Source organism: Ahaetulla prasina, chromosome 16 (genome assembly GCF_028640845.1).
Source record: "Ahaetulla prasina isolate Xishuangbanna chromosome 16, ASM2864084v1, whole genome shotgun sequence".
Lineage (NCBI taxonomy): Eukaryota > Metazoa > Chordata > Lepidosauria > Squamata > Colubridae > Ahaetulla > Ahaetulla prasina.
The window spans coordinates 1,741,728-1,767,353 of record NC_080554.1 but is presented as its reverse complement, the minus strand read 5'-3'; the positions used below and the strand labels follow the sequence as shown (position 1 = coordinate 1,767,353).

The 25,626-nt window shown below is 46.8% G+C and overlaps 1 protein-coding gene across 1 annotated transcript in view; it reads right to left on the bottom strand.

The window, feature by feature from the left end:
• Positions 1–25,626, bottom strand: part of ASS1 (argininosuccinate synthase 1) — a 53,353-nt gene that overhangs the window by 12,536 nt on the left and 15,191 nt on the right. Inside the window, exons 7-12 of the mRNA XM_058159316.1 lie at positions 23,274–23,344; positions 23,032–23,062; positions 12,946–13,036; positions 8,819–8,903; positions 7,957–8,021; positions 4,475–4,606 (exon numbers count right to left, since the gene is read on the bottom strand). Coding sequence (XP_058015299.1) covers positions 4,475–4,606; positions 7,957–8,021; positions 8,819–8,903; positions 12,946–13,036; positions 23,032–23,062; positions 23,274–23,344 — 475 coding nt within the window. The remainder of the gene's footprint in view (positions 1–4,474; positions 4,607–7,956; positions 8,022–8,818; positions 8,904–12,945; positions 13,037–23,031; positions 23,063–23,273; positions 23,345–25,626) is intronic.

Sequence of the window (25,626 nt, the reverse complement as noted above, 5' to 3'; positions counted from 1 at the left end):
TTCCTCCGCTGAGTGGAACTCTCTTGTCATCGGCAATATTGTTATTTGGATTTTTTGGGGGGCGGTGGGGGCCGTTTTGTTTTGTATCTTTTGCAAGCTTTTCCTTCCAATGACACACACACACACAAACGTTGCAGGCTCGCCTGTTGTGTTAGTTACGACAGTCGATTTTCGAGAACGGCTAAAAAAGGCAGGGAGGAGCAGTTCAGGATTTGGCCTGGTTTTGAATGAAGCCATTTTAAGGAGAAGAGAATGCTCCCTGCGATATTCAGATGAACAGAGTTGGAAGGGACCTTGCAGGTCATCTAGTCCAACCCCCCACCCAAGCAGGAGACCCTACACCACTTCTGACAGATGGCAGTCAGAGTCTCTTCTGGAAAGCTTCCAGGAATGAAGCTTCTGCAACTTCTGAAGGCAACTTCTGTCCCATGGGTTGATAGTTCTCACTGTCAGAAAATGTCTTCTTATTTCCAGGTTGAATCTTCCTTGATCAGTTTCCATCCATTCTTCCTGGTCTGGCCTTCAGGTGTCTTGGAGAACAGCTTGACCCCCTTCCTCTCTGTGGCAGCCCCTCAAATATTGGAACATGAGCCTTTCTCCCACCAGACCTGCATTCCAGCCCAGCTCCATCCCCACTTCCTGGTCCTTGAGTCTTATTAAGGAATCTTTGATTCCTTAAAATCAAACTGGCTCTCGGCTCATCTGGTGGCCTGACGGGGCAGCAAGAGGAAGGGAAGAGCAACAGGAAGATAATAAAAATACAAGTCCAATGCAGGAGGCAGGCATGAGGCAGGCCACCAGGTTCTCCTATTCCTTTTCAAAGGAATAACTTTGGGATAGATTCCTGAGCAAACAGGTAGCCAAGGGACACGGGTCTAGGCAGAACATAGAATAATAGGGTTGGAAGGGACCTTAGAGGTCTTCTAGTCCAACCCCCTGGTTAAGCAGGAGACCCTCTATCATTCCAGACAAATCACTGTTCTGTCTTGGAGCACCCACAACTTCTGGTGGCAAGGAGTTCCACCGATTAATTGTTCTCACTGTCAGTAAATTTTCGTCTTAGTTCTAGGTTGCTTCTCTCCTTGATTAGTTTCCAGCCGTTGCATCTTCCCATGGTCACGTGATCAACTGACTCATGTTTATGACGGTTGCAATGTTGCCACTTTCTGACAAGCGTTTGAACGGTAAGCAACCGTGTTGCTAGCTTAACAACGGCCGTGATTCACTTAACAACCGCGCCACGGGACGGTTGTGAAACGGGGCAAAACTCCCTTAACAAATGTCGCACTTAACAATACAAATTTCGGGCTCAGTTGTGGCCATAAATTGAGGATTACCTGCACAGGGTTGAACAAATCTTCTATACTGCAACCTAATAGAAGGTCCTCATTCTTTGGGCCTGACAATATTCTAACTCAGTGTTAGCATTTATAATATGCTTTTAAAAAAAATAAAAAAAGAGGAAAGACCATTCGGGATCCGGCTGGGAAGAGAACCCCAAAGCCTATTTAAAATAAGCCTCCTTTCCAAATCTCTGTGCAAATAAGATCTTTCTCGTTGCTGTTTTCTTCCAGTTTTTGTTCTCTTCCCCCCTCCCCCCTCCCCGCAGTTTCCAAAACTGGCTGCAAGCCAAGAATGGTTCACCCTGCTGACCACACACCTGCTTGAAAATGCCAGGGGTAACAACCTCCTTGGCACTTGTATTGAAACACACAAGCCAGGATTTCAACGACCATTTTCATGCGTTGCCTCTAACAAAAACCACTCCGCTCTCTCGGCCCAAGATAGATTGCACAGTGCCACGGTGTGGGCTGACTCTACATAGCAAATTCCCGTCAGCAAGAAACGTAAGAGTGGATAATTAACAGCTACGCACCGGCCCCCAAATGGGTGGAGTGGGTGCTTAAAGCCACTCACAGCTAGACAATCTGATTTGTGAATTCTCCCCTCCAACGTATTTCCAGAAGCACGGCACTGGACAAAATGTTAGAAAACATAATTCAAGGTGTGCCTTTTTTTTTTTTTTTTAGTTTTGCTTAGTTGTTCAGTCTTCCTTCCTTCCTTCCTTCCTTCCTTCCTTCCTTCCTTCCTTCCTTCCTTCCTTCCTTCCTTTCTCTCTTTCTATAAAGGAGAATGTTTGTAACTCGGTTGTTTTCTTGCAAACATTTCATAACCCAACTAGGTAACATCATCATCTAGGAGGGAATGGAGTTTGCAAGGAGAGGAGGAGGAGGAGGAGGAGGAGGAGGAGGAGGAGGAGGAGGAGGAGGAGGAGGAGGAGGAGGAGGGGAACAACTGTGGGGTCTTTGGTGCTCTCTGAGCTTGGTGGTGTTGTTGCCAACATTTCATGACCCAACTAGGTAACATCATCAGTGCTGGGTGGGAATGGGGTTTGCAAGGAGAGGAGGAGGAGGAGGAGGAGGAGGAGGAGGAGGAGGAGGAGGAGGAGGAGGAGGAGGAGGAGGACTGTAGGGTCCTTGGTGCTTCCTGAACTTGGTGGTTTTCTGGCAGACATTTCATGACCCAACTAGGTAACATCATCAGTGCTAGTAGTAGGACTGATGATGTTACCTAGTTGGTAATGAAACATCTGCCAGAAAACCACCAAGCTCAAGGAGAGCAACAAGGACCCCTTGTAGAGGGTTTCCTTTTTGTCTTTTTCCTCCGCCCCCAGCCTCGAACAGTTTCCTAACTATTAAAGTATTAATCTTAATACAAGTTAGTACTAAAACTATTAAAACAGATCCCCCCGCCCATTATGTTTTTCGAAGATAAAATTATTTAGGTTTCTTTTTTCAAAATGGATAAGCTTTTGTGCAACGGTTATGTATGCTTATATTGTTCTTTAGGGTGTGTTGGTCCTGTGCGTGTGTGTGTGTGAGAGCTTGTGTGTTAGTTAAAAGTCCAGAACCTGTAAAGAATTAAAGCAAATAACTTCAAGGTGGGGAGGGGAGTGAAATCTGCCTAACAAACCAGTTTTACTTTACGGGAGTGCGAAGTGTTGGAGAAAAAGAGAATTTCAGCACCCTGGAGAGCTCCGGCATAAAGGAGGCATGGCCCCAGTTCAATCAACTCAGATCTACTTTGCTAGCAACGTTCTGGAAGTAATAAAAAAATTGCCACCTTATTAAAAGACCTTCCACTCTTCTTAAGCCAACATCCATCCAGATGTGGCTCCGATCCAGCTGCCTGTATCCCTCTCTTCTACAAAGGCCCCCTAGCACGGCTGGCAATTCAGCACCATGTTGAGAACTTCATCCTTTGAGGAAGGCAGCCGTGGCAAACCAAGTTCTGTATTGCCATTGGGGGGAAAATAGGCACACCAGGGAGTCTAGCTTAGTGCAAGGTTGTGCCTTAACATGCCAAAGAGGCCTCAGAAATATCCCCTTGGGCTGTAGAGTAAGTGGCGGGCAGTGGCTAGCATGGCTAGCCTTCCCGAGCTTTTAAAAACTCACGAAACAGAGCAGACAGAATTGGCACTGTTTCTCAGGAAGTTTTCTTCCAGAAAGCAATCAGAGAGAGGTCGCAATAACGTTGGCTTTTGCCCGTATGGTCAGAACATCAGAATTACAGAGCTGGAAGGGACCTTGGAGGTCTTCTAGTCCAACCCCCTGCTCAAGCAGGAGACCCTGTACCCATTCTAGACAGATGGTTGTCCAGTTTCTTCTTGGAAAAACCTCCAACGATGGAGCACTCATTGCGCCTGGCAAAGGCTCTGTTAATGTAGCACTACGATAAAGAATTCGATTATCTGGTTGTATTTCCTATCCGGTCCACCCGATAAGAAAATTATTTTGGCAAGCAGGAGGAAGGGCTGTAGACTAGGCAATGGGTAGATAAGAGGCAGTTGAGCATGGAGAAGGGAAAGGGATGTGGCAAAACTTCTCAGAAGGGACCCTCCCTAGTTTCTTGAGCTGTAAAGATGAGCGGGATGGAAAAGAGATACTTTCAGACTTAAAAGATTCTGTTACTATAACCTTACAATAGAGATAGAATTAGCAGTTGGGGTGTGCTTCTGGTGTGAACTATAGGTAGAGTTCACACACTCACAACTCACAACCGATCCCAAAATTTCCGAGGCTATGCGAGTTAAGTGAACTTTGCCCCACTTTACAACAGTCGTTCAGTGAAGGCACGGTTCTTCAGTGGATCCAGCTTCCCCGTTGACTTTGCTTGTCAGAAGGTCGCATAAGGGGATCACATGACACACACACACACGGGGACACTGCGACCGTCATAAATATGAGTCCGTTAACCAAGCATCCGCATTTGGATCACATGACCCAGGGGAATGCCCCAATGGTCGTCAATGCAAAAAAACAACAACCCTGCGTCACTTTTTGCCCGTGCCGTTGTAACTTTGAACAGTTCCTACAATGGAACGGTTGTACGTGGAGGAGCTCCCGGACTGCCGCAAGGCGGGACCGTTCGTCAGGAACGGAGGTCGGTCGGCCGACCCGACGTCGTTACGTACCGTTGTACACCAGCTCGGCGAACTTGGTGGCCAGTCCTCGCTTGATGTTCCGCACTTCGCGGTCGGCGGTGAAGGCCTCAAGGTCTAAATGAGTATGGTGGAGGATGGTTCCCGCCGGAGTCTCGTAGATACCTAGCCATTTCATCCGCGGACGAGAGCGGGAGTGGGGGGAGGAGGGTTGTGGGGTGGGGAGAGAGAAAGCCAGAGAGGGGAGAGAGAGAGAGAGAGAGGGGAAAAAAAAGGAAAGAAAGAGTGAGGCCTTAAAACTGTCACGAAATGACACGAAATAATGATCTGCTTGACAAGAAGGAAACGCCGTCGCTGCCTCTATTCAATCTCAGCTTGCCATAAAACGCAACTGTCATTACAATCCCGCTGGGGCCGAGACAGTCCACTCCGCACCTCGCGGAGAAAATTTCTAGATTCCTCTTTGGGAAGAAATGCTCCGACTAGGCGAAATGACAGGGTTGAGGAAGGCGATTTTCCCACCGATGGTCGCCCACCAATCTGGGCCTGAAAACCTATAATTAAACAACCACGCAGGGCAGGATCATGGGGGTCTCCGAGGGGAAAGAAAAGAAATTCCCTGTCATCTCTCTTCCTTCCACACACACACACACACCCCCCACACACACACACACACTCCCCTTAACTCTTCCAACAAACAAGAAAAGGGCTGGAAGACTCCATAAGCAGCAAGAATGGAAAACAGCCGAAGGGCTAAAGGAAAGGAACAGTTGCAAGTTGAGGGTGACCTATCTATAACTACATGGATTTTGTGTGTGTGTGTTTACTCTGTTCGATCGTGTTCTCATCGTAGGCTAAATAAATAATTTTCACCCCAAATGTGATCGCGTGAGAGCTGGGGGAAAGGTGCAGCCCTCAGAACTTTGAATCCGAGTTTATTACAACTACCTTTTTTTGGGGGGGGGGGTGATCGGTCGTAACTTCCAACAGTCGCTAAGCGAGGACTACCTGTATTCTTTGCCACCCTCTAAACAGCAATGAGAAACCTCAGAGGTGTTTCTTTTTTTTAAAAAAAAAAAGGACAGAGTGGCAAGATTTGCTCTGTTGGAAAATATATCTCTATTTCTATATCTATCTATCTCAAAATAAGAGAGAGAAAAAGAAGAGGAAAAAGATTATCTATCTATCTCTATCTCTATCTCTGCCTATCTACCTATTTATCTCTGTCCATCATCTATCATCTATCAATACAATTGAACGTGTCCAGAAATATTTTACAAGAAGAGTTCTCCATTCCTCTGAAAACAATAAAATACCTTATCCCACCAGACTTGAAATCCTAGGCTTAGAAAACTTGGAACTCCGTCGCCTTCGACAAGACCTAAGTTTAACTCACAGAATCATCTATTGTAATGTCCTTCCTGTCAAAGACTACTTCAGCTTTAAATGCAATAATACTAGAGCAACCAATAGATTTAAACTTAATGTTAACCGCTTTAATCTAGATTGCAGAAAATATGACTTCTGTAACAGAATCATCAGTGCTTGGAATACTTTACCTGACTCTGTGGTCTCTTCCCATAATCCTAAAAGCTTTAACCAAAAACTTTCTACTATTGACCTCACCCCATTCCTAAGAGGACCATAAGGGGCGTGCATAAGCGCACAAACGTGCCTACCGTTCCTGTCCTATTGTTTTTCTTTTCTTCTTCCTATATATGTTTATATGTTTATATACTATATAATCTTTTTGTATGATGTTGTGACAAAATAAATAAATAAATAAATAAATATCTAATCTATCTATCATCTATCTATCTATCTATCTATCTATCTATCTATCTATCTATCTATCTATCTATCTACCATCTATTTACAGTATCTATCTATCATCTATCAATCAATCAATCTTTCTATCTATATCTATCTATCTATCTATCTATCTATCTATCTATCATCTATCATCTATCAATCTATCAATCTATCTTTCTATCTAGAGTATCTCATCTATCTATCTATTTACCTACCTACCTACCTACCTCTCTATCTATCTCTCTATCTCTCTATCTTCCTCTGGTGATGTTAAAGTTAATTTAGACTGATAAAAAGCTGGTGCTTTAGAATCCAATCGGTGTCTAAGCATTCCTTCAGTTCTTCCTCTCCTTTACGCATCTCCAACTCCCCCCACCCTCACTCCCTACCAGTAATTTTACTCAGGAAAAATAAATGAAAATACAAGACATCTCTTTTTCCCATCTTCCTCCCTCTCTCTCTGTCTCTCTCTCTCAAATATTTTTGCTCGAACAGTGACAGGAAGCCCGAAGCTCAAAAAGATGGCAGTTCGGAAGCCAAAGTAGTATTTTGGAGATATATATATATATATATATATCCCTTCCCTTTTTCCCTTGACAGTCAAAGTGCAAATCACAGCCGGAGGAAAGCGGCAAATGATAGATGGCCTTTCATGTGTTACTATGCAAAAGGCAAGAGAAAAATGTCACTGCCACTTGGTGTGTCAACTGCATTTCTCGGTGTTTATAGTAAAAAAAAGACAGGGGGTATCAGGAGGCAAAGCTCAGTATATTTCCATCGGTCTGTAATTGCCGCTAGGAAAGATTGAAGTGAGAGAGAGAAAGAAGTGGACCGGGAATGGAGGAACTACACATATTCAGTTCCAGACAATGATGGCTACTTAAAATTGTCTAATTGGTAATGGGTCCACTTAACTCCCACTGAGATATTGCAATGATCTCGGCATGTCCATGGCCCGGTTTTAAAAATGAGCCGTCAAATTTAAAGACAGCCTGTTTGCCAGCCAGAGTATGCATTGGTTGGTTAAGGTTCCCATGAACCACAGACTATTAAAACCATTCCAGGTTAGGATGTTGTATGAACCCAAACTGTATGGTTAATCTATAGTTAATGTGTCCTACACAACCAGTGAGTCCCTTGGGCTGCAAGGTGAACAAACAAGTCAGTCCTAGAGGAGATCAATCCTGACTGCTCTTTAGAAGGCCAGATCCTGAAGAGGAAACTCAAATACTTTGGCCACCTAATGAGAAAGAAGGACTCCCTGGAGAAGAGCCCAATGCTGGGAATGATGGAGGGCAAAAGAAGAAGGGGACGGCAGAGAACAAGGTGGCTGGACGGAGTCACCGAAGCAGTAGATGTGAGCTTGAATAGACTCCAGAGGATGGTAGAGGACAGGAAGGCCTGGAGGAACGTTGTCTATGGGGTCCCGATGGGTCGGACACGACTTCGCAACTAACAACAACACAACCAGAACAAGAAATTGATTGATGAAGCTATAGATCGGGGGGTCTCCAAGCTTGGCAACTTTAAGACTTGTGGACTTCAACTCCTAGAATTCCCCAGGCAGCCTACCAGAAAGAATTCTGGGAGCTGAAGCCTTCAAAGTTGCCAAGTTTGGAAACCCTTGCTATAGATTATGTATTACGTAAATACAGCATTACAGCCAATGGAATTGTCCATAAAAGAAAACTGTTCTCTCTTACCTCTTGACTTCATCCCAATAAACCGATTCTCCACAATGTCGATACGTCCAACACCATGTTTGCCACTGAAGAGGAGAAGTAAACAAGAGATGTTGGTTATATATTTTTGGAGGGGCTGCATAACAAGGGAGCAACATACATGAGCCAAAACTCAAAGGAAGAATAGAATAACAGAATTGGAAGGGACCTTGGAGGTCTTCTAGTCCAACCCCCTGCCCAGGTAGGAAACCCTCCACCACTTCAGACAAATGGTTATCCAACATCTTCTTTAAAACTTCCAGTGTTGGAGCATTGGCAACTTCTGGTGGCAAGTTGTTCCGCTGGTCAATTGTTCCAACAGTCAGGAAATTTCTCCTTAGTTCTAAGTTGCTGCTCTCCTTGATGAGTTTCCACCCGTTGCTTCTTGTCCTGAATATGAATGTATACCGGTACAGGAGTGTTGCAAAGATGGGTATTGCGATGTAAAGTGAAGAAAAATGGTTACATAAAAAATATAATTGGAAAAAAAACCCAGGGATGTCCCCACAGGCCATTGCAAAAGGAGAAAGGTTTTCTGGCCGCTGCCAAAAATCAAAAGTGATTCTTCTCCGAGCGCTTTTCTTTAACAAGATTTATTAAAATGAAAGGACTTCCACGAATCCAAGCGACTGAGCTTTGTTTCGCTCTGGACTCCCCTGTATTCCTTTGATTTTTTTCCGCTACGTAACAAAGACTTGTTTTCAATTTTAATCTGATTACCAAGAAGGTTGCAGCGTTACATAACAGATTCCCCGAATATCAAATGGTCGAGGAACCAACTCTTGCGCTGTCGATCGGTCTAGCTCAATATTGCTCAGATTTGGGGAGGGGGAATAATACTCACGCAATTTCATTCAGGTAAATGAAGAGTTCCAGAGACGTATGGTAAATAGTGCCATCCTCCATATTTGTGACTTTTACGGGGACACCTGGCAGGACAGGAAGGGGACAAAACAAAACAAAACAAAAAAAACCTAGATTATTCTGGGATCCTTGGTGCTCTGCACTTGACTGTTTTCTTGCAGGCGTTTCATGACCCAGCTAGGTAACGTCATCAGTGCTGTAAGTACGGGGTTTGTTTATATATAGAAGCTTGCCCTACCACATAGGGGGTTTGCTTCCTATATAAACGGAGAGCAAACCCCAATCTCTTCTAGTACTGATGATGTTATCAAGTTGGGTCATAAGACATCTGGGAGAAAATATCCGCGCTCAGAGAGCACCAGGGACCCCACAATCTCTTTTCTCCTCCTCCTCCTCCTCATAATCCACTCCCTTCTATTAGTGATGGTGTACCCTACTGTGGTAATGAAACATCTGCAAGAAAATCACCAATCTCAGAGAGCACCAGGGACCCTACAGTTTAACCCTAAGCTGCAGAGACCCTCTTGTCTTGCAAACCTACATTAGCATGGCCCAAAGTGGGAGGGGGCAGCAGTCTGGCACACCGAGGGGGCACATTTCACTCATTTTCGGGAGGTGTCGGCAAGGCAGAGAACCCAGGCCCGGAATCTCCTTATTAATGTCAAGAGCGCCTCTTGAAAACCTCCCTCCGAAGCTGTTAAATAGACGTGACAGATATGAACTCCAAATAACTTCTCACAAAACTGTGGCTAAGCGGCTTTGCTCCAAAGGCATTTAAATAGATGTGGGGGGTGCACAGGGGAGAGGTGGGAGAGGGAGAGAGAGAGAGAGAAAAAGGGAAAGGAGACAGAAAGAGGGGGAGGAAGGGAGGGGGGGGGGAGAAAGAGAGTGAGTGAGACTGGGACAGAGAGAGAGAAAGAGAAAGAGAGGGAGAAAAAAAGAGAGAGACAGAGAAAAAAAGACAGGAAGAGACAGAGACGGAGAAAGAGAGAGAAAGAAAAAGAGAGAGGGAGAGGGAAAGAAAGAGAGGGAGAAAAAGAGAGAGAGAAAGAGAGAGAGAGAAAGAGGGAGAGACAGGGAGAGAGAGAAAGAAAGAGAGGGAGAGACAGAGAGAGAAAGAGAGGGAAAGACAGATGGAGAGAGAGAAAGAGAAAAGTAGAGGGGGAGAGAAAGAGATAGAGAAAGAGAGAGACAGAGAGAGAAAGAGAGAGAAGAAGAGGGAGAGACGGAGAGAGAGAGAGAGAAAGAAAGAAAGAAGGAGAGACGGGGAGATAGAGAGAAAGAAAGAGAGAGGGAGACAGAGAGAGAGAGAGAAAGAGGGAAAGACAGATGGAGAGAGAGAAAGAGTGAGAGAAAGAGAAAGAGAGGGGGAGAGACAGGGAGAAAAAGAGGGAGATACAGAGATGGAGAGAGAGAGAGAGAACTAGATAGGGAGAGAAAGAGAGAGAGAGAGGGAAAGAAAAAGTGAAAGAGAGAAGAAGACCCTGGTAGATTATAAAATTGGATAAATCTCCAGAGAAAAGAGAGTTTGGCGGGGGAGGGGACATGCATCAATATCCCCCACCCCACTTCCATCTACCCCCAACCCTATCCGTGGGGGCGTGTGGGGAGGGTGGGGTTGCAAAGAGAGATGGAAACGGTAGCAAACTCTCCGGCTAATTAAATTTCATGCTTGATCATTGTTTGGCCGAAGGAGCACCTTCTGTTCCACCAGTCGAGGGGGCCCTGGACCAGCTGAAAAGGGGGGTGGGGTCGGAGGAGGAGGAGGAGGAGGAGGAGGAGGAAGGGGGTCTCTCTCTCTCTCTCTCTCTCTCTCTCTCTCTCTCTCTCTCCCCACCCCACCCTGGACCTGCCACCCACAGCCCCTGTAATGGCTCGGCGGACAAATCCTATCTATGTTCCTAGTTATCCGCCTGCCAGGACTGAATAGGGCCCGTCTCCTGGGTCCCATTGTAACTTGGGGATGAGGGATGGCTCCATGAATTAATTATCACACCTTTCTCTTTTGGTGACATGCGGGGGGGGTGTAAAGGGGGGAAAAGAGGGGTACCCCGACAGGGAAGGAGGACGGTGGCCGCCCCCCCCAAAAAAAGAAAGACACGACCTCCACGCCGCCCCCCCACCTCCTCTCCCTTCTCAAGCAGGATGAAATGAGCAATAAATGTTATACGGAAACAAGGCCTGGATAGATGCTTCTGTTGGGCAGCTGGGAGGGGGGGGGGAACCTCCACAAAAGCCGAAGGAAAAGGAGCCCTTTTGCGGCTAATCTGTCTTCCATCTGCCCTCCTTATTTCCATAGAGGGCTTTTCTGGGGGCTAATCAGTCCTCAATAGCCGCTTTTCTAGTCCTCATGACAAATCCCGCTGCGTCTTGGGCGGAGGACCCCAAAAACCGGGATTTTTTTTTTAAAAAAAATTTAACTTTGCAAAGAAGGGAGGGAGGGAGACGAAAAGTGAGCTACCAGGCGTGAGAGTTTATCAATTGGGTTGTAAATGACGATTAAATAGAAGTGTCCCGTCCCCCACACCCAGACAGTAATGAGTCTTAAATCTCATTTGGATGGATGGATGGAGGGAGGGAGGGAGGGAGGGAGGGGTGCAGGGAGGGGGGGCGACCCTCCTTAGCTCATCTGCTTGGCTTGTGTGGAATTGCCAGCTTTCCTGGGGGCCACTTGATGCCGGCCGGCCGGGCCCGGGCGGAGAACTGGGGGTGGGGGCATTGTGTTCCAAAGCTGCTTATCCCTTTGAGAAGAGTTAATAATTAGATTAGGACTTCAAATAAATTAACTAAGAGGTGGAGTGAGACTGGAAAGCGCAGGCTAAAGAGAAAGAGACAGAAGTGCGGATACAAGTTCCTTAACCCCCCGAGATTGAATTGAGGTTGCGTCGTAAAAGCTGCCCCCCCAAAAAAAAACTTGGTTTGTGTTGTGCGCTAAATGACGCACACCCAGAAAGGAAGAAAAGTAATATAATTTAGAACTGCAGAGGTTCGTAAGGGATCGGATCGCCTGCCGACCAAGTTATATGTCTTTGATTCTCTAAATACCCATCGTCAACTATTCAAGAAAACCTCCCTAAGTTATCTTAGCCTCCCGAAGTTATAGAATAAAATAGAATAGAATTTTATTGGCCAAGTGTGATTGGACACACAAGGAATTTGTCTTGGTGCATATGCTCTCAGTGTACATAAAAGAAAAGATACGTTCATCAAGGTACAACATTTACAACACAATTGATGATCAATAGAATAGAATAGAATAGAATAGAATAGAATAGAATAGAATAGAATAGAATAGAATAGAATAGAATTTTATTGGCCAAGTGTGATTGGACACACAAGGAATTTGTCTTGGTGCATATGCTCTCAGTGTACATAAAAGAAAAGATACGTTCATCAAGGTACAACATTTACGACACATCTTAGCCTCCCTAAGTTATCTTAGGGGGGTGGAAAACGAAGACGCTGCTCTCGCCACCAATTAATCATTTATTTCCGACTTTATTGAGTGTGTCTGTAGCACTGGAAAGCATTAAAGGGGACAAACCTACATTCTTGGGGATGAACAGGTGGTGTTTTGAAGGCAGCCGAAGAAGGATTGAGCTGGGATTTTGGGTGGGAAAAATAGACATCAAAGCTCGTGCCTTGTTATCAATTTATTTGGGCTTTTTTTTTTAAAAAAAAAATAAATTATTAAATTTGTTGTAGTCCTCGACTTACGGCCACAGCTGAGCCCAACGTTTCTGCGAGACGGTTGTGAAGCAAGTTTCGCCCCATTTTAAGACCTTTCCTGCCACGGTGGTTAAGCGAACCGCGGCGGCGGTTACGTTAGTAAGGCGGTCGTTAAACGAATCTGGCTTTTCATTGGATTTGGCCGCTCAGGAGGTCGCCAAAGGGGATCACATGACACACACACCCCCGGGACACTGCAACCGTCATAAATACGAGTCAGTTGCCGAGAAACTGAATTTTGATTGCGTGACCACGGGGTCGTAAGTGTGAAAAACGGTCCTAAGCCACTTTTTCCAGGGCAGTCGTAAGTTCAAAACGGTCACTAAGTGAATGGTTGTAAGTCAAGGAGTACCCGTATTCTGGCAAGAATCTTCTTACCTTTCTTGAATTCAATTTCTAAGATATCGGGGCAATCTGGAGCTGTGCCAGGGTCTCTGGTCTTTTTGTAGATGGCAGAAGGAGGGTGATTCTAAAAGAGGAAAATCAAAGAAAAAAAATCAAATTATGGGGGTCCCCAAAACGACAGCCTGTCAGGCAGTCCTCGACCTACGACCGTCATGGACCCTGGAATCTCTGTTGTAAGTCATGACGGTTATAAGACAAGGCAGCCACGTGAGCAACCCAATTCTACAACCTTTTTTGGGCGGTGGGGAGCGATGGTAAAGTGAATTCATTCATTCCTCGCTTTTTCGGTCACTAAACCAACGGTTGTTAAGTCGAGGACTACCTGTAAAGCATTCTAATTGCAATAGCGACCTTCCCTGGGGTCCGTGACCGGCAATTATCTGAGATAGACTGCCTTGGCTTCCGGAGGCTCGACCGGTGCTTTTTTTCGCCGAACTAAACTCTCCCCGCCCCCCACCCCGTTCGAATCCCCATCTTTTCAGCTTCTCCCCCTTTTCCACCCCCACCCCCCAAACGGCCTTTAAGTTTGAGCCGAGCTGAGATTTAAAAAGAAAAGAAGAAGAACTCTGCGCCGAGTTTTGCCTCCTTTGCAAAAAGAAAAAAAAATGAAAAGTGGAGGGGGGGGGGACACGAAAGAGTCCGGGAACAAAGGGCTACTGCAAAATCAGTCCACTTATTTTCCCTTCAACTTGATCTCATCTCCTTCTTCAACGCCCCCCACAGCTGGAGACAGATAGCTCTCGAAGGAAAAGTCTGACCAGGAGTAGTGGAGGGGGGAGAGAAAAATGTGATTTTTTTTTTTTTTTTTTGATAAGGAGGAAAGAACGGGGAGAGAGAGAGAGAAATGGGGGTTCATTCTGCATTGACCGAAAAACTAATGACTATTCTTGACCTCAGCAGGTGATTCTGGAAACTGTCTTTTCGCGGCGGTGTCTGCGAGGTTAATACACCCGGGGAGGGGAGAAAATAGAAGAAGAAAAGGGGGGGGGCCAAAAAAAACACAACTCATTTTGAGAACACATCAACCTTTATGTATAAATATATTTGCTTCTCTCTTCCCCCTCCCCTGACCCCCGTTCTTTTTTTTTTCTGCCAGATTTTATAGTGCAGGGGTGCCAGATCCGAGAGGGTGTGTGTGTGGGGGGGGGATACCCTCCCCACTTCTGCTCCCAAAATTATGCCCATGCCTCAAAGGCTTTGGAGAAATTTCCACCTTTGGAGGCATGCAAGAGAAGGGAGAGCGGGGAGTGGGGGGGGGAGTTTAGAGTTAAGAGACCCATTTCTTTCCAAGTGGGGAGGGGGAGAAGAAGGGAAGGGGTGAGAAACACCCTCCCCCCCCCTCTCAAAAAAAAAAAAGTGAATGGCATCGTCTCATATTCAACTTAGGCCACTTGGTAAGGTGGGTAAGGGGACTTCTGCCCAAGCTGCGGAAGTCAGAACTTGAATCCGGCTGGAAAGTTACTTCTTTCTTCCGTCAAATGGTCACTGAACGAATGGTTGCAAGTCAAGGACTATACCTGTATGGTATTGCCCAGAACCAGCCATTATGGATTAGCTTTTCCTCAAGGGAGGGGGGGAGGGAGGGGGGGAAGGAAGGAAGGAAGGAAGGAAGGAAGGAAGGAAGGAAGGAAGGAAGGAAGGAAGGAAGGAAGGAAGGAAGGAAGGAAGGAAGGAAGATAATATGCTTAGGGAAGGAAGGAAGGAAGGAGGAGGAGAGAAGGAAGGGAGGGAGGGGGTGGGAAGAAAGGGAGGGAGGGAGGGAGGGAGGAAGGAAAGAAAGGAAGGAAGGAAGGAAGATAATATGCTTAGGGAAGGGGAAGGGAAGGGAAGGGAGGGAGAGGGAGGGAGGGGGGAAGGAAGGAAGGAAGGAAGGAAGGAAGGAAGGAAGGAAGGAAGGAAGGAAGGAAGGAAGGAAGGAAGGAAGGAAGGAAGGAAGGAAGGAAGACATCATTGCTACATCAGGAGCAACCATTGACTGGCCTGTAGAAAAAAAAAACCCCGAAAGCCGGACCTTCTTAGAGGAGGAAGGCATCCATCCAAGGCAAGCATGACCCAACATCTCTGTGCTTCCCCCTCCAACGATGATCGTCCGGCTGTCATCACGGAAGACGTCTCCCCTTAGAAAGCTTGCTGGCTGATGTCCAACTCCAGCATTTGCATCCCATCCAGCAGGCCCCAAGAACAGATGGGAGAAGGCAAGGAGGACCCAGTGGTGGGACAGCAACTTAATTATTTAAACCACGCAGATCAATTTCCCTCAACCGGGCTGAGAAGGTGCAACGTCCTTCAATAAACCCAGAAGGACGGTGTCCCTCCTGTTTCAACACCTGGTCTTTCCCCCCCCCCTCTCAAAAACGACAGACAAGAGGGGCCAAGGAAATTTGAGATTAGCTGAGGGGAGGGGAGCATTTGCTTCCAGCTTCTCCTAACTTCTCCTTGCATTGCAACGTGACGGATGCAAGTTGTTTCACGGCCCCATCACTGAATAACAGAATAACAGGGATGGAGGTCTTCTAATCCGACCCCGATTACGCAGGAAACCCTAGATCATTTTCAGACACAGGTTTGTCCAATCTCTTCTTAAAAACCTCCAGTGATGAGCACCCACAACTTCTGGAGGCAAGTTGTTCCAACGGTTAATTGTTCTCACCATCAGGAATAACGGAATAATGGAAGGGACCTTGGAGGTCTTCTAGTCCAACCATCTGCTCAAGCAGGAAACCCTATCACGTCCCAGACAAATCACTGTCCAGTCTCTTCTTTAAAACTTCCAGTGAGGGAGCACCCACAACTTCTGGTGGCGAGCAGTTCCACTGATTCATTGTTCTCACCGTCAGGAAATCCCTCCTTAGTTCTAGGTTGCTTCTCTCCTTGATGAGTTTCCACCCGTGGCTTCTTGCCCTGCCTTCAGGCGCTTGGGAGAATACGTCGACCCCCTCTTTTTGGGGGGCAGCCCCTCAAATATTGGAAGACTGCTATCATGTCTCCCCTAGTCCTTCTTTTCATTAAATCGACGGAACAGCCTGCCTCCTGGAGTGGTGGGTGCCCCATCACAGGAGGTCTTCAACAAAAGATCGGACAATCATTCGTCTGGGGTGATGTCTGGGCCTCTGGTGGCTCAGACTGTTAAGACAGTCTGTTATTAACAGCAGCTGCTTGCAATTACTGCAGGTTCAAGTCCCACCAGGCCCAAGGTTGACTCAGCCTTCCATCCTTTATAAGGTAGGTAAAATGAGGACCCAGATTGTTGGGGGCAATAAGTTGACTTTGTATATAAATATACAAATAGGATGAAGACTATTGGCCATAAATCAAAGATGGCCTGTATTGGGCCTCTGGTGGCTCAGACTGTTAAGACAGTCTGTTATTAACAGCAGCTGCTTGCAATTACTGCAAGTTCAAGTCCCACCAGGCCCAAGGTTGACTCAGCCTTCCATCCTTTATAAAGTAGGTAAAATGAGGACCCAGATTGTTGGGGGGGGCAATAAGTTGACTTTGTATATAATATACAAATGGATGAAGACTATTGCTTGACATAGTGTAAGCCGCCCTGAGTCTTCGGAGAAGGGCGGGATATAAATTCAAATTTAAAAAAAATGATGTGAGACCTTGAGCAAGGGGTTGGGCTAGAAGACCTCCAAGGTCCCTCCCAACGCTCTTGTTCTACGTTCCACCAAATACAAACTGTAACACGTCCAGCTGTATCATGGCTCCGTCCACCAAGCACCCTAAACCTTAAATGCAATTGGAACAGTGGCTCAACGCCCGTCAATCCACAAACGGTGGGCCAGAGCAAGCCGCAGCTCGGTCCGGTTTGTGAATCAGGCCTGTTGCTAAATGTCGCAATTGCCGTCGATTTCCATAGGAATCCACCCTCGGAGGCATTAGCCACGCCGAGTGAATCTACACAAAACGCGGACGTACAAATACAGAGATAAGATGCACCCATTCAGAAAATTAGAGACGGGAGGTTGCGCGACCTCATACAAACCAGAAGAGATTAGATTTTTTTTTTTGGTGGGGATACCTTTCTCATTTCTTTTTTTTTCTTTCTCCTTAAACTATATCTTTTATGTAAAAGAAAAAAGCGGGGGGGAGGGGGGAAAGACAGGGAAGTGCCTCCTGGCTGCTTCGTTGTTTAACAACACACAACACACACAAAAAATAATTTAACAACACACAAAAAAAATAATTGCTACCAACCTGCCTTCCATTGAGGACCTGTATACTGCACGAATCAAGAAGAGGGCCGTGAAAATATTTACAGACCCCTTCACATCCTAGACATAAACTGTTTCAACCCCTACCCTCAAAACGACGCTATAGAGCACTGCACACCAGAACAACTAGACACAAGAACAGTTTTTTCCCGAAGGCCATCACTCTGCTAAACAAATAATTCCCTCAACACTGTCAAACTATTCACTAAATCTGCACTACTATTAATCTTCTCATCGTTCCCATCACCAATCTCTTTCCACTTATGACTGTATGACTATAACTTGTTGCTGGCAATCCTTATGATTTATATTGATATATTGACCATCAATTGTGTTGTAAATGTTGTACCTTGATGAAGGTATCTTTTCTTTTATGTGCACTGAGAGCCTATGCACCAAAGACAAATTCCTTGTGTGTCCAATCACACTTGGCCAATAAAGAATTCTATTCTATTCTATTCTATTCTATTCTATTCTATTCTATTCTATTCTATTCTATTCTATTCTATTCTATTCTATTCTATTCTATTCACAAACACAGGTACCCTCAAAAAACTCCACCGAGGGAGGAGGAACGGGACGTCCAACTGCACGGACCACGGATTTCAAATGTTGCATCGTTTCGCTTTCGCTGCGGGGAAACAGCCCTGTTGCGAATTTAGGAATGCAGTTGGTCCTTGACATACAACGGTTCATTTTGCGACCGAGGTTACAATGGCACGGCGGGAAAGGGAGCGGTGGGCATTTTTCACACCTACGACCGTTGCCGACGTTCTCACCGATCAAAATGCAGATGCCTGGCAGGCTGACTCGGATTTATGACGGTTGCACCGACCCGGGGTTGTGTGATTTCCCTTTCGCGACAAGCGATTGGGTGGAGCCCGGATTCGCTTCACCAACCGTGATACTTATTTAACAACGGCAGCGTTTCATTAAAATGGGGGAGGGCAAAACTCACTTAACGGCTGTCTCGCTCAGCCGCTGAAATGTCAGGATCAGTTGTGGCCGTAAGTCAAGGACTAGCTGAAAGTTGGATGCTTTGGGACGGCCAGGAGTGAACAGAGAAAGAAAACTGAGGTGACGGGAGGTTAGAAAATACCTAACAGCAAAACCAGCTATGTCTGCAGGTGTCCCAACCAGCAGCCTGCTCAAATAACTTTTAAAATATAAAACTTATTTCTGTTGCTAACTCGGGGGTGGGGAGAGGGGGCTATTCTTTTCTTCCCCCCTCCCGCATAAAAGTGAATCCAAATGGTTTTCCAATCGGGTATCCATGCCTTCCATTTATCCCAGGCGACAGGGATTGCAAAATCATCTTTAAAAAGGGACGATGGAAGAAGGGGAGAGGAATGAGGGGGTGGGACTGGAGGGAAGAATAGGGGCCGAGGGGGGGGGGGAAATTGGAAGTAAATGGTCCATGAATTAAACTATGATGCACAGCTATCAATGCCGCAAATCGTTTATTCATCCAGGTTGATATTGTTGTAGCTGAGACTGAATGAAGCCTTTTCAGGCAGCCCAGATGAAGTTAAAGCAAGTAAATTTCTGTCTTTCTCGACATTAGCTGCCTCATTGCTCCTCAATCAGGCCTCACAGAGGCAGAAAATAGCTCAACCATCTGTTTTCAAATCCCTCGACTGGCAGGACTCTCGTGGGGAGGGAGGGCGCGGCGAGGGAGAGATTTGGCGGGGGGGACGACCTGGGGCAGCCGAGAAGCAGTTTTCCCACCTTGGGAGAAGTCCGGGGAGGGGGACATGGCCGGTGGGGGGACAAAATTGCAGGGAAAGGGCCTTTTCAAAGGGGATGGGAAGGATGGATGGAAGGAAGGAAGGAAGGAAGGAAGGAAGGAAGGAAGGAAGGAAGGAAGGAAGGAAGGAAGGAAGGAAGGAAGGAAGAGAGGGAGGAGGAAGGAAGGTAGAGAGAAGGAAGGAAGGAGAGAGGGGTAGAGAGAAGGAAGGAAGGACAGAAGGAGTAGAGAAGAAGGAAGGAGAGAGGGGTAGAGAAGGAAGGAGAGAGGAAGGAAGGAAGAAGGAAGGAAGGAAGGAAGGAGGAGGAGGAAGGAAGGAGAGGAGAGAGAAGGAAGGAAGGAAGGAGAGGGGTAGAGAGAAGGAAGGAGAGAGGAGGAGTAGAGAAGAAAGGAAGAAGGAGTAGAGAGAGGAGGGAGGGCTAGAGGAAGAGATGGGAAGAAGAGTAAGGAAGGAAGGAAGGAAGGAAGGAAGGAGAGGGGTAGAGAAGGAAGGAAGGAAGGAGAGAGGGGTAGAGAGAAGGAAGGAAGGAAGGAGAGAGGGGTAAAGAGAAGGAAGGAAGGAAGGAGAGAGGAAGTAGAGAGAAGAAAGGAAGAAGGAGTAGAGAGAAGGGAGGGAGGGCTAGAGGAAAGAGATGGGAAGAAGAGTAAGGAAGGAAGGAAGGAAGGAAGAGAGAGAGGGGTAGAGAGAAGGAAGGAAGGAAGGAGAGAGAGAGAAGGAAGAAGGAGAGAGGAGGAGTAGAGAAAGAAAGGAAGAAGGAGTAGAGAAGGGAGGAGGAGGGCTAGAGGAAAGAGATGGGAAAAGGAAGGAAGGAAGGAAGGAAGGAAGGAAGGAAGGAGAGGGGTAGAGAGAAGGAAGGAAGGAGAGAGGGAGTAGAGAGAAGGAAGGAGAGAGAGAGGAGGAGTAGAAAAGAAAGGAAGAAGGAGTAGAGAGAAGGGAGGGAGGGAGGGCTAGAGGAAAGAGATGGGAAAAGGAAGGAAGGAAGGAAGGAAGGAAGGAAGGAAGGAAGGAAGGAGAGAGGGGTAGAGAGAAGGAAGGAAGGAAGGAGAGAGGAGAGAGAAGGAAGGAAGGAGAGAGGGGGTAGAGAGAAGGAAGGAAGGACAGAAGGAGTAGAGAGAAGGGAGGGAGGGAGGGCTAGAGGAAAGAGATGGGAAGAAGAGGAAGGAAGGAAGGAAGGAAGAAGGAAGGAAGGAAGGAGAGAGAGAGAGAAGGAAGGAAGGAGAGAGGGGTAGAGAAGGAAGGAAGGAAGGAGAGGGGTAGAGAGAGGAAGGAAGGAAGGAGAGGAGTAGAGAAGAAAGGAAGAAGGAGTAGAGAGAGGAGGGAGGGCTAGAGGAAAGAGATGGGAAGAAGAGTAAGGAAGGAAGGAAGGAAGGAAGGAAGGAGAGGGGTAGAGAGAAGGAAGGAAGGAGAGGGGTAGAGAGAAGGAAGGAAGGAAGGAGAGGGGTAAAGAGAAGGAAGGAAGGAAGGAGAGAGGAGAGAGAGAGAAAGAAGGAAGGAGAGAGAGGAGTAGAGAAAGAAAGGAAGAAGGAGAGAGAAGGGAGGGAGGGAGGGCTAGAGGAAAGAGATGGGAAAAGGAAGGAAGGAAGGAAGGAAGAAGGAAGGAAGGAAGGAAGGAAGGAAGGAGAGAGGGGGTAGAGAGAAGGAAGGAAGGAAGGAAGGAAGGAAGGAGAGAGGGGGTAGAGAGAAGGAAGGAAGGAAGGAGTAGAGAGAAGGTGGGGAGGAAGGGCTAGAGGAAGGAGATGAGAAGAAGAAGAAGCAAGGAAGCAAAGAAGGGAGGGAGGAAGAAGAAGATGAGAGCAGTAATGAAGGAGATTTGAAGAGAAAGGGAGGGAGGGAGGGAGGGAGGAAGGAAGGATATGGAGAAAGAACAGGTCAATACAGCCTCATATCTAATATCATTTCTGGACGAAGAAGGATATTGGACCAAGAATATTCTCCACGCACTTATCCTACCACCAAATACTTTTGACTGAGAAGAAGACCACTGCCCTGGGACCTCCAAGTCGAGAGCATCTCCTTCTGGGATACCAGACCTTACCCTTTGGAGACCAAACTGTCCAAAGAAGCCAGCTCAGTTGGCCACCAGGAGTTTGGAACGTTTCAACCAGAGGACCCGAATTGAGGTACCATCAAAGTCAAAGTCAATTTATGGATTTATGGACCAGGAGACCAACTCCGTCTCAGAATTTCCTTGGGTGACTTTGGGCCCATCCATCTCTCCCAAGGAAGGCACCAAGAGGAGGAAAAGTTTCCTTGAGTTCGCTTGCTTCTCCTGACCTGTCTGTCTCCCCCGCAACCTCGGCGTCTGATTGTCTAATTAGCGTTGATGGATGGTTTAAGTAGCTCTCCTGGCAGAGTGACTCCATTGGAGCATGAAGCGGAAGGAGAAAGAGAGAGACACACACACACAACCAGCAGGCAACACAACCCTTCTGTCCCATTAAGACGTCACAAAAAGCAACACCCAGTTGGCACACAATGAGAAAAGGACTTCCGTTCTGCCCAAGAAAACCTGGATGCCTTCACACAACCGGCTGACCAAATTAACCCAGGTTCTGCATTGAAGCAATGGATCCAATTCTGCGCTCGCCAGAAGGAACACAGTCAAGGAAAAAGTTGACCAAGGGTTAAATTCTGGATAGATATTCTTCATTCTACTAACTTGACTTTGAGACGGGTTTTCATAGTTTTGGAGGCCCACCTTCTTTGGGCTCCAGATCTACAAGGACAATAATCATTGACCACGGGAATGGATTTTCCACACTCTAGTCTTCGATACTAGGGGGGAAAAAAATCTAATTTTGCCCCAAATTTGGTTTGAATACCAGCTGTTCCTTGCAACCTCTGAAGAAGTTTCTTACAGACTCACATTTATGACGGCTGTAGCAACCTGGAGCCATGCAATCCCCTTTGGTGACCTTCTGACACAATGGGGAAGCCGATTCCCTTAACAACCGTGTTACTAATTTAACCAGGGCAGGGATTCGCTTAACGACTGTGGCAAGAAAGGCCGTAAAATGGGGCAAAACTCATTTCACAAAGGTCACACTTAGCAACGTAGGTTTTGGGCTAATTGTGGTTGTAGGGTTGGTTCTGCAACCCAAGACAGACACGGACTTCAGAGGATCATTAGAACTGCGGAAAAAACAATGGCTACCAACCTGCCTTCCATGGAGGACCTGTATACTGCACGAGTCAAAAAGAGGGCCGTGAAAATATTTACAGACCCCTCGCATCCCGGACAGAAACTGTTCCAACTCCTACCCTCAAAAAAGACACTATAGAGCACTGCACACAACTGGACACAAGAACAATTTCTTCTCGAACGCCATCACTCTGCTAAACAAATAATTCCCTCAACACTTTCAAACTATTCACTAAGTCTGCACTACTATTAATCTTCTCATCGTTCCCATCACCCATCTCCTCCCACTTATGACTGTATGACTGTAACTTTTTTGCTTGTATCCTTACAATTTATATTGACTGTTTCCCTATGACTATCATTAAGTGTTGTACCTTATCATTCTTGATGAAGGTATCTTTTCTTTTATGTACACTGAGAGCATATGCACCAAAGACAAATTCCTTGTGTGTCCAATCACACTTGGCCAATAAAAAATTCTATTCTATTCTATTCTATTCTATTCTATTCTATTCTATTCTATTCTATTCTATTCTATTCTTTTGATTCTTAACGAATGTATATTGTCTTTTTATGTACACTGAGAGCATATGCACCAAAGACAAATTCCTTGTGTGTCCAATCACACTTGGCCAATAAAAAATTCTATTCTATTCTATTCTAAGTTGAGAACTACCTTTGTTGATTATTAGCAAGATGACTTTTAACAATGATGTTTTGTTACCCCAACTTAAGCTGTTGATTTATCTTCACTAATATTGTCGTTTTCGGTTGGGTTAGTTAGGCTCACACCAAAGTCAACTTCTGGTTTGCCGTCTCACAGAATGCGAGATTGAGCTACTGGGGTTTATTTATTAAACCATGGTTAAGGCAACCCTGGGGCGGGAGAATATGATGGGCCTGGAGAAGATCCCCAGCTATTTCTCCAAGCCACCTATGGTCCTCTTACCTTAGGGTTCTCCAAAATGCCACCTTCATAGCTTCGGAGGATGAAGATCCAAGCAGAAAGAAGAAGGCGAAGAAAAAAGACCAACATATAATAGAGTCGTTAGCATAATGAGGAAACTTGATGGTGGGAGTGGAGCAGAGCATTCTCAGCTGGAAAAGTCTCAATGGCAGCTAACTCTCCCACCAATAAATTAAACGTGGGGGGAGGGTCTCAATCGTACAGGTGATCTCCCTGCCCCTCACCTGATATGCATAAGGTTTTCATCCATACTCCAAGGATTGGATGGGGTAACCGGAACTGGAATCCCATGATCCTGAAACGACACGGAAGGATTTAATGAAATTTAATGAGAAGAAGGACTAGGGTTGACATGATAGCGGTCTTGCAATATTTGAGGACTGCCACAAAGAAGAGGGGGTCAACCTATTGGAAGTACCTGAAGGAAGGAAAGAAGGGAGGAGGAGGAGGAGGAGGAGGAAGAAGAAAAAGAAGAAGAGGAGGAGGAGGGGAGGAGGAAGAAGAGTGAGAGGAGATGGAGGAGGAAGAAGAAGAGGAGGAGGAAGAAGAAGAGGAGGAGGAGGAAGAAGAGGAGGAAGAGGAGGAAGAAGAAGAGGAGGAGGAGGAAGAGGAGGAGGGGAGAAGGAGGAGGAAGAAGAAGAAGAAGAAGAGAAGGAGGACGAGAAGGAGAAGGAGAAGGAGGAGAAGAAGATCATCATCTCCCTGTATTTTTGGTTCCATCTCTGCCCACTTCCGTGAAGCACCTGCATTGGCAATCCTTTCCACACCCATCTTGCCTTCTCTTCCCCTTCCTTCCTCCCCTCCCCTCCCCTCCCCCCTCCCATACGGAGACAGTCATAAACCCAAGATCTCTTACAAGGTCACTCCACCAGTCAATTAGCTGGAGATGTTTCTCCAAGTGAAATGGTCTGTGAAACAAAACTTAAGCACCGGGCAGAGAAATTAGCAGGAGTAGCAGCAATAACACCGGGCTAAGCTTGTCAAGCAAGGGACACAGCAGGACGATTCTCCCAGATTTGCTAAAGGAAAGCCAAGCACTTCAAGGGTTCCGTCCAGGTTTCATTTTCCGGTTACCCTGTTCAAGCTGTCCTTCATTCAGCCTTGCCCCGGCTACAAAACTTTCACAACTTGGGCAAATCTCCTTCCTTGAAGGTACTGTTGTGGGTCAGTATGACTGTGGCCTTTTGTCACAGTAGCCTTGGCACGCACTGGGGAGCCATCCGTGCTCCATGGTGCCCCGAAGGGGAGGGGATACCCTTCTCACTTCCACGGCCAAGTTGCTCTTCTTTTCGTTACTCCGTTAGCTTTGAAGAGCTTATTGGTCAATTAAAGTTCTTCTTTGTTTTCTCCTGAATGGGCTACCCTGAGCTATGCAGGCTGGCAGACTGGGGAGGCCAACCCGCCTTTCGTGGGGACCCCCGCCACTTCCCTGGGCCCACCCTAGAGACTACACGTACACGCAACAAACTCCGTTGGAAACGTACTACAAAGTTCCTTCTGGTTTGTAGAAGGAGGCCTTCTTCTCACCGGGTGTAGCTCACACCTGGACCACTTGAAGATGGATGGGTGGGCTTCGACTCCCAGAATCCACCAGCCAGTCTGCTTTAAGAGGGGTGGGCTTCGACTCCCAGAATTCCCCAGCCAGCAGGCTTTAAGATGGCTGGACTTCAACTCCCAGAATCCCCCAGCTAGCAGGCTTTAAGAGGGGTGGGCTTTGACTCCCAGAATCCCCCAGCCAGCAGGCTTTAAGAGGGGTGGACTTCAACTCCCAGAATCCCCCAGCCAGCAGGCTTTAGGAGGGGTGGACTTCAACTCCCAGAATGCCCCAGCTAGCGGGCTTTAAGAGGGGTGGACTTCAACTCCCAGAATCCCCCAGCCAGCAGGCTTTAGGAGGGGTGGGCTTTGACTCCCAGAATCCCCCAGCCAGCAGGCTTTAGGAGGGGTGGGCTTCGACTCCCAGAATTCCCCAGCCAGCAGGCTTTAAGATGGCTGGACTTCGACTCCCAGAATCCCCCAGCCAGCAGGCTTTAAGAGGGGTGGACTTCGACTCCCAGAATCCACCAGCCAGTCTGCTTTAAGAGGAGTGGACTTCCACTCCCAGAATCCCCCAGCCAGCATGCTTTAAGAGGGGTGGGCTTCGACTCCCAGAATTCCCCAGCCAGCAGGCTTTACGAGGTGTGGACTCTTAGAATTCCCAGCATGCCATTTTCAAGTTGCCCATGATTGAGGCATTCTTACTTATATGATTAGAGATCGCAACTGCAGAATTCTCACGCCACTCCTGAGGATTATCTGTGTAAAGTTGGCAGGAAATTCTTATGACTAAGTCAACAGGCAAGGATGGAAGCATATTAATTGCAAGAAAGAAACCAGAAGAGGAGGAGGAGGAGGAGGAAGAGGAAGAGGAGGAGGAGGAGGAGGAGGAGAAGAAGAAGAAGAAGAAGAAGAAGAAGAAGAAGAAGAAGAAGAAGAAGAAGAAGAAGAAGAAGAAGAAGAAGAAGAAGAAGAGGAGGAGGAGGAGGAGGAGGAGGAAGAGGAAGTTGTGTCCACATTTAAGACGTTCTCCTGCTCTCTAGG